At 51.9% G+C, this 16291-nt stretch overlaps 1 protein-coding gene and 1 long non-coding RNA gene across 3 annotated transcripts in view; one reads left to right on the forward strand and one right to left on the reverse strand.

The window, feature by feature from the left end:
* Nucleotides 1-11703, forward strand: part of KCNK1 (potassium two pore domain channel subfamily K member 1) — a 32580-nt gene extending 20877 nt beyond the window's left edge. The window contains exons 1-3 of one of the 2 annotated variants that reach the window (XM_036235591.1): nt 6021-7275; nt 7471-7866; nt 10504-11703. In XM_036235591.1, coding sequence (XP_036091484.1) covers nt 6807-7275; nt 7471-7866; nt 10504-10763 — 1125 coding nt within the window. In that variant the 5' untranslated portion in view covers nt 6021-6806 and the 3' untranslated portion in view covers nt 10764-11703. Of the gene's footprint in view, nt 1-6020; nt 7276-7470; nt 7867-10503 lie in introns of those variants that run through there. The other variant, XM_016163367.2, reaches the window with a different exon arrangement.
* On the reverse strand, nt 4046-6026 carry LOC118613387. The gene is made up of 2 exons (XR_004955464.1): nt 5829-6026; nt 4046-4425 (listed from the first exon to the last, which is right to left on the reverse strand). It is a non-coding gene; the product is annotated as an uncharacterized LOC118613387 (long non-coding RNA).
* Nucleotides 11704-16291: the final 4588 nt, after the last annotated feature.

Below are 16291 nucleotides of genomic sequence, written 5' to 3' on the forward strand. Positions count from 1 at the left end.
CCACATGGAAGGTGTGACAGCCTCCTAAAGGTTAGTTTTTCCTCTGAGGGCAGGACATTAACTTTGAAGTTCCCTCATTAGGAAATCACACCCCAGGGGAAGGCCCTTAGCATTTGAAAGGCCCTAACCAGGAATCCGCCTCCTGGGGACGGCTCAGCAGGTGCTTGAATGTCAGTGGCAGAGGGGACAGGGCTGTGGGAGGTGCTGTCTGTCTCCCATGAAGGTGCCCAGCGAGCGGCTATCCCTCAGTGGGTGTCCTCGTCCCCGACTCCTTCCTGCTCCATGTTCTGCCACCTGACGAAAGGCCCCGAGGATTCGCACGGATCTGACCGGGAGGTCACTGAATCCAGCTTCTGGAAGATGCCACGGCCTCCCCCACCAAGCAGGTGATGCTGGGTCACGTGTCCAGAGGAGGGCCGCCCGGGCTTCCCTGAGCTTGCCGCAGGCCGCATGGCTCTTTTGTGCCTCTGTTGGTTGTCACATTCCACCCATCGGAGGGGACCTACGTGCTCGCCTGCCTTTCATCACTGGGGTCCACTAGCGTCTGCCCACAAGACTGCGCGGGCGCTGAATGGTCCCCGTGGTGGGCCAGTTTACGATGAAGGGAGCGAGAACTTTGGATGCTTCCTTTAGGGGGTGGGGAGTGGCCCTTAGTGGCCTCCCGAGCTACAGAGGCCACAAAGCTCCTTTATATCACACCGTTCCCCCGGCACTTGTCAGGGTTTCGCTACCAGGGACCGCGTTCCCCTCCAGCATGGAAGACGTCACGAAGGGGGGGGGGGCAGCAGAGGGGTGCGCACAGATGACCTCTGACCTGGAGCCCAGGGACTGCCAGCCGACCGGAAGGGGTGTGTGTGCTGGCGGGATGATTTACCTCGGTATTTCTTTCAGCATCAGTGGAAGAGTTTGCCTTCCCCGTAGCTCACACCCACCAGCATCCGTCCTCGTTGCTTCACGTGGCCATTTTATGAGACCCTCACACCCCCTCCGTGAGGAGGAAGTAGTGGTATCCGTCTCGACAGATGAGGAAACTGAGACATAACCTTCGTCAGCGCTGGTAAGAAGCACAGCCAGGATTTAAATTCAAGAAATCAGATTCCTCAGCCTGTTCTGCAAACACCACCTTCAGTTCACAAGGGCGACCTTGCAAGGGGCTCTTTCTCCCTGTGTTCTCAAGTTTCAAGGGCCTTTAGAGTCTAATGGAAAATAAAAGAACATCGATTACTGGAACCTCTGCCTCCAGAAGGTATGGAGTTTTTCCCATCAAGAGAAGTGGACACCTGTATCCACCTCCCCCCACCCCCATGGTCACCAGAACTGCTAGGACGTCACCGTGTCGAGTCCCTGTAAGGGAGGCAGGACATGCGGTTTGACTCTGCGGGTGTCCAGGGCTCCCCCAGCCCCTTACCCAGCATGAGAGCTCAGGACAAGTCCAGCCCTGTGCCAGGCAAGACCTGCGTTGACTACCTGCGGGGGAGGGGTGGGAATTCAGCCTATTTTCTTTGTCACCCAGCATTTTTTCCATTACTTTTGTGCCTGTCTGCCCCAGGGCAAGGTGCCCAGCTGCCCCTGGGGGGAAAAGAAATTGAAATCCCGAGTTGTCTAGGCAGCGTCCGTGCCCCGGGGTGAACTGCCTACAGCATGAATTTTAAAACCCTGGTCTTAAAAATGCATCACTGGGAAGCCCGTCCAACATGAGGACTTTTAAGCCAGGGGTGGCTGTGGCTGCAGAATAATTATGTCAAACCTGCAGGCAAACTTGAGGAAGTGGCCGGTGGGGGAAATGTTGCTTTGGTTAATAGATCAGGAAGCCCAGTTTAAAATATCGAGGCTTCAGTAGAAACTAGACTCATGATTCTGTTATTTTCTTCCTCTTTTCTGTTATTCTGTTGTCAAAATTTCTAAGACATGGTCAAGAATGAGTGGGAGGGGAAAATAAAAATAAATCGTATAAAAAGACTAGAATCCGACGTGATTCCTCAGCCGTGCAGTTTTCTGCAGTAATCAGGCTCGGAGTCAGGGATTTTACTCTTTGTTGGGATGTCCCAGGAAGGCGGTTCCGTGGGTGACAGACAGGCAGGTGGGCTGACCCCGCCTGGCGGGTGCAGCTGGTGTGAGGACGGCCGGGCACGTCGATGGCAGCGCCTCCTCCGTGACGGGCTGCTGACGCCTGCGAGAGACTTGTGTGTCTTGCATTTGCCATGAGGGCGTATGAACCTCTCTTCCTCCCCTCACGGGATTGGGGCCAGGCTGATCAGAGGTGACCCAGACATTTCATCGGGGTTAGAGCAACATGGGACAAAGATGGTCAGAAACCCTGGGCGCAGCTGGAGCTAAGGCACCGGTGAATTAGGAAGCAGACGGGGCCAGGCAGAGCCTCCGTCCAGGGTCCCGTGACGATGGGTCAGGGCAGGTTGGTGTTCGCCCAGGTCACCTGGCCTGGCCTTCGCCTTCGGCTAGCACGTCGCCAGGGCTGGGCCGAGCTCCGGAAGCTCTGGGCGCGGCCTAGCCAAGCCCACGTCCGGTCCAGTCCCAGTCTCAGTCCCAGTCGTGAGTCCGAGGGTCCGCGCTGTCTCAGTCCTTCCTGTGGACGGGGCCGGGGACTCCTCCAGCCTTCACTCCCTGCAGTCTGCCATTGTCCCTGGCCCTCCTCCCCACAGCCCCTGGGGCCAGACTGGTCAACGCGAGGTTCAAACCCGCCTCCCTGTGCGGTGCGCGCTGTTAGACCTTTAAGCGATTTCATCGCGTGGTGTCTCTTTCGGTAAAGCGGGGACTCGCACACTTACCTCAAAGAGCCGATATGAGAGAGAGAACAAGGGGCCGGGGACGCGCACCTCCGGTGCCCGGCCACGCCTGCCGCGCGCCCCCAGTGGCTCGGTCCGTGCGCGGGAAGCCAGAGCCACAGGGAGCAGAGGTGCGGGTGGCGTCCGGTCTCGGGGTTCACGTGTTCTCCATGTTTCGTGGGCCCCGGCCCCGGGCTCGTCCGAAGTGTTCTCAAGCGCGTCTGTCCACTCCTGCCTGCAGGACGCTGGGTCCTTGCGGGTTGGGACACGGGAACAAGCCCTCAGGCTTGGTTGGGCCCGCTCCCAGGCCCGGTCCCCACAAGCCCCTGAGAAGTAAAGCTGGGACTTGAGGTGACTTCGGAGTCAGCACCTGGCCTTTGCTTCACGTGACGCATCCGGGTGGCACAGCGGAAAGATGGTGGCTCCCGTTATTTTTATGATCAGAAGCTCGGTGTTCTCATTTGTAAAGTAGTAATCACTCTCGGATTTCCGTCTCGTCAGGGAGATTCGCGATCCTGTGAACACGTGGTGAGCAGCCGCCCCTGGGGGTTTTCACCAGGCGCTCAGAGCTCACCTCCTCCTCCCCAGAGCCTCGTCGGACCATGGGGCTTGGCGGCTGCCTCCTGCCCGGGCCATCGTCTCTGATTGTTCTATCACGTGCCTTGTCCGTTGAAACCCCCACTGCACGAAGCGTAAGGCTCTCCCGTCTGTGACACTCGAGCCCTGTGCTGAGGTCTCCTGCTTTTCAAAGGCAGAGTCGATTGGCCCGTCTCGCAGAATGGCTGCCGCATGGTGCAGCGCCCCGGCAGGGCCCGACCTCGGAATCCCGGCGCCTCTGTCTCTCTCTCTCTCTCTCTCGAGTTGTTAACCACCCGCAGAAGCCATCCGCGACTGAGCAGAAACTAGGGGTGTTTAGCGAGGTGTTAAGTGACCGGGACAGTGGAAGGTGACGCCAGGAGGAGCAGAACCACTTGCACGTCCACTGACTTCTCAGCGTCGGTCACCTCTGACCACCTGTCACCCAACCAGCCGCGCCCGCTTTCGACCTCTGCCGGTTCCCCTGCTCCGTCGCGTGCAGAGCCCTGCGAGTCTTCTCCCCCTGGCAAAAAAACCCACCCTTTCATAGACAAAGGAGCAGAAGCCAGACGCCCGCCCCGTGTCGATGGCCTGGACGGCAGGGCGAGCAGAGTGTCTCCCTGTGCGGGTCTCTGGAAAGCATTGCTGTGAAAAGGGAATTACGACGGCCGGTTGCATGCAAGCGATCTGGGAGTTAACTGTTTATTAAACCGGGAAAAAGCTTATTTCAAGCAAAAGGTAAGATCAGAGTGGCAGAAAAAACCAACTCGACCCGAAGCCCACGCACTCACTGTCTTACAGCGAGCTTCCGGCCCCCGCGTCTCTCGCAGCCCCGTGGGGTGGAGGGCACGGTGGCTGGAGCCCTGGAGAGAGCCACAGTAGAGGAGGACATGATGTCCCTAACATGACGTCCCCATTGGGGGGCTCACAGCCGAGTGGGAAAGCGAGTAGGCTGAAGTCCAGGATGCAGCGTAAAGGCTGTTCCGCAGACGAGGAAACACCGTGGCTCGCTTCCGCATCTTTGTCGGGGTCGATTTTACAGGTTGACATTCTTCTTTTGTAGCTTCTAAAAAAAAAAACAAAACAAAACCATCGAGCTACCTGAATGTAAAACGTGTGTCGTACCTACCGTATCATAGTACAGCACGTAAATGGGAATGTATTACAGCGCAGGGTCCCAGCAGGAGGCGGCAGTAAGCTGCTTCCCTCTCAGAAAAGCACCTAGTCCGTAGGAAGATGTCGCATGGCAGTGACTCGGTGCAGCGCCCTCGGCCGCTGCCGCAAAGGTTTCTGCCTCATTCTGGACTTAGCCGCCGGGAGCGCCGGAAGCCCCACAGCCAGCACGCCACAGCCCCGGACTGGAAGGGAGTGGGCAGCGTCAGGGCCACATGTCTTCGAAGACGGCTGTGAGGACGGCCTCCCAGGAGGCCGAGTCATCACAGGAAACCCACAGCTGGACCGAGAGGCAAGGACACGAGTGTGTGTGTGTGTGTGTGTGTGTGTGTGGTGGTGTGAGCCCAGGACTCTCGCGTTTGAAGTCCACTCATTTCGGTAGAGTTTGTTGCGTTCAATCTTTCGGGTCCTGAAATTATATGAATAGCCCTATCAAAGTTTAAAGAACAACGAATAGGTAAGCTTTGTTAACATTTTGCCAAATTCTTGGTTTGTAATGGATTTTGACATGATTGTAAGATCTTAAAAATATAAGCTTTGCTTCAAATGAACCTGAGGGTTCATTTGACCAAACTTGAGTAAATCATCCACCCCTTTGTTAAAATTCCGTAGGACTGACGGTTTCCATTGGAGCGTTGAGCGATGTGCCTTGCTGTGCAGAGCTCGGTTTTCCCCGCGTGGGGGCTGCACCGAGGGCCCACCGAGGGCGCGGGCGTGGGGAACATGAATGAGATGCAGATCTTACGTTTACTTTCCATTAACGAAGCTTTTTAAGTAAACGTCAGGAGGAGGGATGGCTTTCAGTGAACTCCTGCCCCTTGGTGGCGTTCAATCTCCTGGTGGGAACTCGTCACTGGCACAAACACACATGACCGCAGAACGTCACCTATCTTGAGTCTTGTAATGATTACCTCTGTCGCTTGGAGAGCACGTTGTAGTAAATGGAGATTTAGTTAACATCCTAATAAAAAGAGCTGTCATTTGAGAGTAAATATTATATCCTAAAATATTTTGAAACTAGAAATTTATTTACTTTTGTTCCATACTAAAACCAAAATCATGTAGTTTATCGCCACGGATGGTATAGAAGAGGCGGGCCGAATGAAATAGGTGTGTTATACTCTTATAAAGATTATTTAGAAAAATGCTGTAAAAAAACAATAAAATCATGGATTTAAAGGCTCTTGACCCAGTCCCACTGCGTCAGCTAATCTTATTTTCTCGGCAAACTTCCTGCCAAAGCCGCACATCTCCTTTGCAGCCTCCGCGTAAGCACCGTTGTCTCCCAGCACAGACCTGTGACCCACTTATGAATCGCTTTCCCGTTGCCTTTGGTGTGGTTAGATAAACTTCCATTTTCAGACTGTTTCCAGACCTCTCTGACCACTGCACATCCTCCCTTAGTGCTGGCCTGGTTGGTCCGCTGTGCTGTGGGACGCTGTAGTCACAGAGCTGTCCCGTTCCTCTGTCAGGAAACGCAGGGCTTTCTCCCACTTCCTTTCGCTGCTGGGGCATTCCTCGGCCTGCTTCCCCCACCCCTCCCGTCCGTCTCTGGGTCCTTCGGCGAGCCTTTACCCTCAGCCACGCCTGGAACTCGCAGCCGCGTTCCAGCAGCAGCCGGGTGAGCGAGGACCAGATGGATCCCGGAATAGATGCTCAGAGCAACGATTCTTAGCCTCTGCGAGAGTGTGAGCTCCGCAGTCTGTCTCTCCGCGGAGGAATGCACTTGTGTTTAGACGTACAAGCAGCAAATGATTTCAGAGGCCGCCCTGTAGCTCACCCATGACCCCCTGCTGTCTGGGACACAGACTGACAACCCTGACTGGCTGTCATGTTGACACTGTACGGGAGCCGTTTAATGACCTGTGCCCCCCAGGCCCTACCCCTCGAGTTAGTATAAAGCTGAGAATTTGGGGGTCTGAAGCTGAAGGTTTTTCAGAGTTATTTCTTTTTTAGCAGGATATATTTTAGAAATCTGATTTTGAAATTACTTTTCAATTATAATCGCAGAGGTGAGAGTTTTTCAGAATCTAGGTTTGCGCGCGTGCACACGTGTGCGCACACATATGCACGCGCGTGCGCACACACACACGCATTTAGTTGGCTTTTTCCTGAACTGACTTGTTCAGACATGTTGGCCTTTCAGGATGAAGTGCCAGGCGGGGTTCTTTCTCTCTCTGGCTGGCGTGTGTCGGATGAAGCGTCCTTTGGCTTGATGTGGGAGTGACTCAAACCTAGTGGGAAGTAAAACACGTGTTTTGACCACGGTCCCTGATGTGTATGTTTTGTGGAATTTATGGCATCTTGGAACCTACGGAAATGACAAAGGGGAGAAATGTTACACTGTCCGAATGTGCCAGTTACCAGATAATTGAGCGCAGCGTTTTAAAGGAAATGCTCAGCCCCGTGAGACGGTGCGTCGCTGTTCACTGCTCTGCCGCCTGTGGCCGTCTTGCTCCCCGGGCTCCACCCTCCCCGCTCCCCGGTCTCCACCCTCCCCCCTCCCCCCCCACACCGTACCGAGCGGCCTGGCCTGGTCCACACCTTCGTGTGTCAGTCATCGTGGGTGTAGGCTGGCATTCGGATGCTCACAAGGGCCCCTGGGGGAGGGGGCGTCAGCCTGGAGGAGGGGTGTCCTCCGCCGCGTTTTCCCTGGTGGCGTCAGACGGGCCTCTAGCTCCTGAGCGCAGAGAGCTGCTACCTCAGCCTGACGGTGAACTCAAAACCAGGCTGGGATGTGCCGGTGAGATTGCACACGGAGCGGTGGCTTCCCAAACGTGTGGCGTCTGCAGTGGGATTTACCGTGGTGACAGTCACGCTGAGCCACTGAGGTCTCAGACCTGGAGTCCGGCCCCCCTGGGTTGCGGGGCGCGGGGCCGGGCGGCAGGTGCAGGTGTTCACGAGTGCGTTTTCTCCCCTCCGCCCTGCCGCCTCACAGGCTATGGCCACACCGTGCCCTTGTCGGACGGCGGCAAGGCCTTCTGCATCGTCTACTCCGTCATCGGCATCCCTTTCACGCTCCTGTTCCTGACAGCCGTGGTCCAGCGCGTCACCATCCACGTCACCCGCAGGCCGGTCCTCTACTTCCACATCCGCTGGGGCTTCTCCAAGCAGCTGGTGGCCATCGTCCACGCGGTGCTGCTCGGCTTCGTCACTGTGTCCTGCTTCTTTTTCATCCCGGCCGCCGTGTTCTCCGTCCTGGAGGACGACTGGAACTTTCTGGAGTCCTTTTATTTTTGTTTTATTTCCCTGAGCACCATCGGCCTGGGGGACTATGTCCCTGGAGAAGGCTACAATCAGAAATTCCGAGAGCTCTACAAGATCGGGATCACATGTGAGTGCCGGAGGCCGCTGCCAGCCCCTCGCGGTCCCCAGCTCGGCCTCGCCCGCGAGGCGTCATTCGTAGAAGCCCCCGTTGCTTTTTCATTGATACATTTTCAGTCTTCCACCTTCCCGTAACGATTTCATTGCATCATGATCCCCTCGAAAACTGTACAAAAACCTTATTATCACTGAGTTATTTTCCCAGGGCACCTTAGAAGTACTAATCAATTTCTTACTAATAATGTAATAAGCGTTGTAAATTACAGTGTTAAAATGGACCACACTGGACATACCTGATAACCAGCTTTTAACTTAAAAAAAAAAGTTGCTCTACTTTATTAAATTTTTTAAGCTCAAGAAAACTAGGGCCAGGGTTGTAGCCTATCCAAATCAGTCACGTTCTTTACTAGGAAAGTCTTAAAACAATTGCTTGTCTTATTTGTCCATCTTTAACTTGAAAAAGTCAGAATACATTAACCATTTTCAGAATTTTATATGTGGAAAATAGGCATTAAAATGCAGATGGCCAGTGATTTGTAATTTTTAAACTGCTTTTTAAAATTTAATATATCATGGAAAGCGTAGAATTCCATTTTCAAGTAACTATTTTTGTGCTTACTTTTTCTCGCTTTTCAAGATGCACAGAGTCATGTCTTAATGTACACAGTTTTTTCATTTCTGCCTTCTCAAGAGTTTTTCGAGACTCAGGTCGTGTCTTCCAGGAAATAACAGCACATACCAAGGAAGTCGGGGCCCTGTCCTGGCTGTGGCTTGTGGTGCTAACCCGAAGACAGCGTTTTTGCATTTCCGTGAAACCACGGGCAGCGACTTCACTCATGAACCAATGCTTTGTTGCCACGCAAGTTCAGGTCACGGGCATGGTTTCATATTTCAAGTCACCATAATTATTTTTAATGTCCACATAACACTTTACCAGGTGGCTATGCCATGATCTAACCACGCCTGTACCATCGCGTATGTAGATTACGTCCAGCTTGGGGGCATTATGAATAACTGCAGTAAATATTTTTTATGTTTGCACATTTTCTACTTTGATGTCTTTCCAAGAAGTGGGATTGTTGGCCCGGAGGGAATATGCCTTTTTGTGACCCAGTGCTTTCCAAGTGGCATCTTGATTTATACTTCACCAGAATCACCTGCAGGTGACGGTTTCAGCGTGGTTTGGGCTGGTGGCATTACAGGTGTTCTGTTGCACATTTCAAAGCACAGATGAACGTTGTTTCAACTTTCTTTTCATTTGTTAGGTAAAATGTTACCTCCTTATTTTAATTTTTTCAAAACAGAGGAAAGCTGAATGTTTTTTTAATTAAGTTTGTTTGCTCTGCCATTTTCTTATGTTAAATGTCTTCTCATAAATTTTGCCCAACAGGTAAACTTCCTCAGTGTCTCATATGTCAATAAATCCCCGCAGAACATTCTCAGACTTGTTCCAATGTGAATCATGGATTTTTTTAAGGCAATCTACATGGTGTATGTGCTGGGCGGAACAAATTGAATGTCCAAAGATGTATTTCTGGATGGGATAAAACCATGCAGCTTCTGCCTGAAACTCCATGGGTACTTTTGTCAGCATTCAAGAATTTGACTAAATAATATATAAAGGAAAAGGAGGGGATTTGCAATTAGTCTGACTAAGAACATCATTGCTGTTTCTAAAACGTACTGTCATCATCAGCACCGAATAGCCAGATGCTAAAGGTGTTGGACCTGTGTTACTTCGCACTGTTAAGGTCATCCGCCTCCAGCTCCTGTCATGCCGCCAGCGCTAGCCCTCCGAGTTCATTTATTTTCTGAAAATCTTCCTGAAACACTTTACCAATGGAACATGAAATTTGGATTTTTGTTATTCTTAGAGTTTTTCCTTTCACTTTTCTGTTCCTTTCCAGGATGAGTTTTTTTTTTTTTTCTTAAAACTGACTTTAAACACATTGGAACTGACTTAAAACCACCCATTTCCCATACCCGAAGCCACAGATGGTCTCTCATTTTGGAGTAAGAAGCTGGTAGGGTTATGCAGTGAATGGTCCATGTGCCCCCCCCCCAAAAAAAAAATGACCTCACAGAATGGGAAGCTTAGTTTGAGGGCGGGTCTTGGTGGCGGAGTGACTAGCCGTGCACGGGGAGCCTTTTAATACCTACGCCGCGTCTCACGGGCTTCTCCTCTAGCTTCGGCTGCGATCCCCGTGCCTCTCGTTCTGTCGTGGAGGAATAGGGGTGCCGAGGCCTTCGCAAGGTGTCAGGCTTGGCCGTAAGCACTCATGATAAATTAAAAACTCCCGTCGCTGGCTTTTAGAGAGCCACTGGCACGAGCAGGTGGCGGAGAGACTTCTCAAAGGCCGCCCCGGGCGAGTGCCGTGTGTTGCCGCTCTGTGACGGTGCGCATCGGCTCCAACATTTTTTTTACCCCTCAAAAATTGCACCACGCGATTTTGGACAACCCAGTTTTGTAGAAGGTTAAGTCATTCTTCGTGTTCCTCTGGGTTGTCCCTCTTTGAGCCATGGCATTCGAAGCACTCCGAGCAATTAGAACAGCGGCAGCGCGTTTATCGTCAGCAGGCGTTTCGTGTCGTGCCTTGATTTATCCGAGGCTGGATCCCCCTGAGACGCTGTCGTTTTTCTCACACAGGTTACCTGCTTCTGGGCCTTGTTGCCATGTTGGTCGTCCTGGAAACCTTCTGTGAACTCCACGAGCTGAAAAAATTCAGAAAAATGTTCTACGTGAAGAAGGACAAGGACGAGGACCAAGTGCACATCATGGAGCATGACCAGCTGTCCTTCTCCTCCATCACAGACCAGGCGGCCGGCATGAAAGAGGATCAGAAGCAGGATGAGCCCTTCGTGCCCCCGGCGTCCTCTGCCCTTGCCGATGGCCCCGCAAGCCACTGAGCGCTGGGCTTTGCCCCAGAGCGCCAGGCCGGGCACCGGGGAGAAGCCCCGCTTCGCTCGTTTACGAGACTGTAAACGCCAAGGTGATGTTTTATCAAATATCTACTTTCTGTTAAAAATGAAACAAAACAGAAAAGTAGAACAAAGGAAGCTTTCACGCTGGAGGAAGTGGGCTCTGTACCTATAATTCACATGCGACAAAATTATCTAGACTTTACTAATAGGTGAAAAATACTTGAAGCAGTGTGCTCCTGTGGATAGAAGCAGATTTTATACTTTTAATTGGGGACTTTGGGGTTTGCATTTAAATCATTTAGCTGATGGCTAAATAGCAACATTTATATTTAAAAGCAAATAAAAAGCATAGAGATGTGTTTTATAAGTTTATGCGTACTGGTTTGCATGCACCCATCCAAAATGATTATTTTTGTAGAATCTAAGTTAAACCTGCTATTTATAATAGGTAACCATTAACTGTGTACATATAAAGTATAAATATATTTGTATCCTGTACATATGGCTCCAGTCACCGGATCTCAGCGTACTTCTAAAAAAAAGACTGTAGCTATTTTCCCTTTCGATTTGTCTTTATATGAAAGAAATCGAGAGTTGCTGCAATAAAGTAATAGGAAGAGTACACTTAAGAGCGAGCGAGCCTGCTGTCCTGCTACAGTGACTGTTTCGACCCTCGCGAGGAGTGTGATATGAGAAGTCTGAAGTGTTTGAAAGCATTTCTGCGGAGGCCAACAAGTCATGTAGAGTATGATTTGTGAAAAAGGTTACGATGCTTCGTTTTGAAAGTGCATTGTGATTTGCAGTCGCCTGGTACCGAAACACAGAAAATGGCCACGGAAGCCCCAAATGAACAGATTCTGTCAAATTAATCTGAGAATTTTTAAATTTATTAGCTGAAATAAAAATCATAGCTGGTTACAATTTATGCTTTAATATATCAAGAAAAGTTTCCTTCCATGCAGATGATATGCATATACTCCTTTATAGAAACCGCAGAGGGAGCATTCGAAGGGTGTACACAGGACACTATTAGGAATCTTAGCTGAGGACACTAGAAAGCCCCTGCGTGAGAAGTAACTCTCAGTGACTCGCTAACTGAGCCCCGTGCCCATGGGAGCCGCCTCCTGGTAGCGGTGCTTGAGGCATTGGTAAAGCCACGGGCTGGTGAGCCACCAGGCAGCTGCCTTAGGAGGAGCTCACTCAGACCCCTCTGCGCCTCTGTTATATGTGGCCCGGCCCGCATTCCCAGCCTGACCTGTCACTGCTGTTAGCCTTCAGACACCATGTCCCCTCCCTTACAGCAGGGCCATTCTTTACCATATGAAACCCCATCCTGTCTCAGAGCCACAAAACCGTAAGGAGTCACCTGGACTCCATGGCCCCATCCACGCCGTGGCTCCTGCGATGGTGGCCTGTCACCAGCAGACCCTCTCCCACGCTGGACAGTGTCCTGTCTCCCCCCCCCCCCCCCCCGCCGTCCAGGCCCCGCCGTGGTCTGCACGGGCCGTCCTCGCTGTGTGGCGCAGGCTGCTCCGCGTGCACCAGGGACCTGACCAGGTCCACGAAGTTTGGTGGCCCCAGTGCCTGGCGGGCACAGAGTGAGGAAGGCGTTAAGTCCCAGACGTGGCAGATGCTGGAGAATTCCCCGTGGGCCTCCGTGGCTTGCCGCTGGTCTCGGGGTGCATGCCCCCAAAGAAGAAGCAGTCTGAGTCAGGGTCGAGCGTGGCACTCAGTTTGCAGGCTTTCCTGACTGCAGAGAATACACGAACCCTAACACCCTTCGGACTGTTTTTGTTGTGTTTAATGTGAAGGGTGAGGCACAAAAATTGGAGCGGGTTTTGCCCCCACCCGCTGTCAGATGCAAAACGAGGGGGAACACCTTCCCTGGACGCTCCTTTTGTCATCAGCCGGTGGACAGGTGCCGCCCCGCGGTCCTGAGGGAGGGGCGTCCACTGGGGGCAGCGTGTATGCCAGGACCAGCCCCTGGGTGGCACCGCTGTGCCAGGACGGGCCCAGGGGCGACACGTGTGACCCAGGACAGGCCCCGGGGGCAGCATGTGCACCAGGACGGGCCTGGGGGGTGACATGTGGGACCCAGATGGGCCCCGGGGTCCCGTAGTGGGAGGTGAGCGTGAACCAGCAAGGAATGTTCTAGACTGAGTGCTTCAGGATCCCACGGACTGGCCTCAGCATGGGCAGGCAGAGGATGCGGCCGTCCTTCCGGCAGAGTGCCCTGCGTGCGAGTTCAAAGTCCCGCGTGTCCGTTCAGTGGCTGTGCTGACTTTGGAGCAGTGGACACACTCAGGTGAGCAGAGAAGTGTCTTGGAGAGACTTCGCCTCTGAGAAATCAGGGGGCGGTGGACCAGGGGATAGGAAGAGTGTCCCCCAGAATCTGACAGGGAATCCGCGGGACGAGGTGGCCCCGATGACCCCGTGGTTATCGTGCCCCCAGGAGATGTGAAAGGGTTTGTTCTAGAGTTGTGTGATTCAGGGGCGAAACGGGAATGATGACGTGACTAAGACGTGGAGTCACTTTCTCGTCCGGAAAACAGGCCCAGACGTTCTACAAAGCAGCCTCAGTGTCTTTTGGGGAAATCAGTGAGGAAATATTGATAAACGTGGAGGCTGACGTCAAGACGAGACAAACAAGGCAGAGCCTTTTTCACCCTTTAGAGTTATCAGGACGACTCTGGCTTCTTACTAAAGCAACTAAGATTTGCCCCAAATAAGAGCTCATTTCAAACTGGCGGACGTGCGAGCGGGAAGGTGGTCACAGGCCTGAGTCTCCCCCACGGGCGGCAGCAGGTGGGCCCTCGCAGTCACGTGGCCCGTCGAAGCCTGGATGCCGAGAGGGGCCGTGTTCCGCACTGATCTCTCCAGTCAGGCAGCGGTCCCTCTGGGGACACTCTCATAGTCAAACAGGTCATTTTATGGCAAATTTAGAAACAAAAGTTCCATAGAAAGCTGAAATTGAAATAATGCAGCGTTTTCCATTTACTTTATTTGTAATGCTCAGTAAAATTCTAAATCGGTTTCTTCAGTGCATTTAAAGTTTTCCCTAAAGGGATGTAACGTTTTCTAAGAGTTTTACTTTATGAAAATTTGGTACTTCCAAGCTTCTTGTGCGAGGCAGAACCTGAAATCATTTGCTGAAGACGGTTTTCCAAAAAGCTCACTGATCTAATAAGTGCTGTCAGGCAGCCTCAGCTTTCTAAAATACAGTAAGGAGCCTAGAAGTCACTAAACACGCGTTTCAGTGTTCTTCGCGGCCGGGCAGGAAAGCACGTCAGAGAAGCGAGTGCCTCTTCGCTGCACTCAGAGCCTCGACTGACTCGGCTCGCAGTTCGGTACATTCACCCACAGAAGACAAAGCGAGTGTCGCTGCCCCATTGTTCTGACTTTGAGCTAGCACACTTCTCAATACCTTTTTTGGTGGCACAAATAGAAAGAAAAATTCAGTGTCTCAGGATGCTGCTGGAGGTGATTGCCATGCAGTCCCCGGGGCCGCTTCAGGCCAGCACGGTGTCCGTCCCTACAGAGCAGCCCCGGTCCGGCACCGTCCCCTTGGCCTCCTGTGCCACCCGCCTCTGAGAGCGACAGTTGGCAACCTGAGTGCCCTTTTCTTTACTCGGAAGGAGAAGTGGTCACCTACTCCAAGAACATGCCACTTCCCTCTTGTTCACAGCAAGTTTTATCCATTCTAAGTCGAGGGGCAGCACGTATTCGGGTCAGTATGACCACAAAATGGATGAATACTTACGTGCTTGCAAAAGTGGATTTTCCGCATTGGTCAACATTTGCCTGGCCTCCTGTGTGTGGCTCGCGGACCCCAGTGCACTGAGCCACCGCCTGGAAAGCTGCAGGTTCAGTATGGTCGATGCTGCCGAGGGCCTGACCTGGAAGACAGACCCGAATAAAGAAGAAAACCGTTTTTCATGCCCCAGGACAGCTCGGTATTTATTCTGATGCTATTTCAATAATGCCATGTTCATAACGACTTTAAACTATGTTTGATAGACTCTAAGGAGGATGGACTAAGACATACTTTTATACGAAACTATTGAAATCCATTTTTAAGAGGCTTGCTTTTTAAATGATAATTTCCAGTGTCTAGAAAACTCAGACTCAGCATCTCATTCTCCAGCCTGAGCTATTATGGCGATGTGTGCAGCCTCGCTGCCGTTTGCACGTGACCGTGACACTACTGCTAACATCTCTAAATAAATAAAGTATCTATATTCTCTATTTTTAGTCGAAGAAATTAGCTGTGTTTTGAAGATTTTTCCAGACTCTCGATTCCATTATTTATATTAATTACATATTTTTATGCATGTAACTCAGCATGAATTGCCATTTCTGAGCAGTGGCTAGAAAGCCAGAGGCCGTTAGCCAAGAGATAGCTAAGCTTCGGGCGAGTCCACAGGTGCTCAGAGATGTCACCATCATCTACCTGAACCCCCCGCATTACCTTGTTTTTGCTCCGGGTAAACACTGTCGCTTTAAATTGCTGCATTACTGTGGGAGAAGGGCCCCTTTTACGTGCTCACTCACAGTGAAAGCCTTCCTCTGTGTGGTCGGTACACCCTGTGATTGCAATTTAGGACAGTGTGACCTTAAAACTGGGACTCAGCCTGTCCTCGTCCATTCAGCAGCTAGATTTCAAAGGTCACAGTCATTCATGGCTCATGTCGTAGCTGGCAGAGCTCAATACACTACCTTTTCTGTCTCTGTCTGTCATTTTCCCCACGCTGCTCCCTCTGAATTTAAGGAACTGAGCAAGTGACCCCGCTGCTCCAGGCACCCGTCCTGGGGCAGAGCGAAGCAGAGCCCAGTGGCAGTGCCAGGCTTGGATGCCACTCGTCCCTGTTAGTGACCATGCCAAGAAAGTGGTGCTGGCTGGAGGATGACAAGCCCCACGTATGGGTCCGTGGGACCCCGGCTGTACCACCGAAAACACATTTGGGATCTTTGCCTCAGTTCCTCCATTAAACATGCACACTGTCCCCAGCCACACCCACATGAAATGACAGAACGAGCCTGTGCTGCGGCGAGCATTCCTTCAAGTTGCTTCACAGTTACGAACCGCAGTCTCCGTTTCCTTTCTCTGATTGGACGCCTGTGGGCGAACATCCCCAAAGGAGGACAGTGTGTCTTCGCCTACAGATGTGCCAAGATGTCAGACTTCCACCTGGTCCTCTGGAAGAGTCTAGGTCTGCACACTGGGTAATGCCAGACTGGCTGCTCATCTCTTCGGCGTTTTAATTTCTTCCTGCTTAAGATGGAACAAACGCCATTCGAAGGCACACGTTCATCAGGCACATTCATCAGGGCTGGGAGTCAGAAAAATAAGTTATTTCATTGGTGAAGTGCAAGGATAAAGGAGATGGTTGAAGACAGAGTTCAGCATAGTGGGCGAGATGGTGAGGAGAAAATATTCTTATTTTCATTGTTTTGATCTGTAGTGCTGGTGGAGCTAAAGTCATGGTTTCCAGGAAAACCAGCTTCTTTGCTTT

The sequence above is a fragment of the Rousettus aegyptiacus genome, unplaced genomic scaffold, assembly GCF_014176215.1.
Source record: "Rousettus aegyptiacus isolate mRouAeg1 unplaced genomic scaffold, mRouAeg1.p scaffold_m13_p_18, whole genome shotgun sequence".
In the NCBI taxonomy this organism is placed as follows: domain Eukaryota; kingdom Metazoa; phylum Chordata; class Mammalia; order Chiroptera; family Pteropodidae; genus Rousettus; species Rousettus aegyptiacus.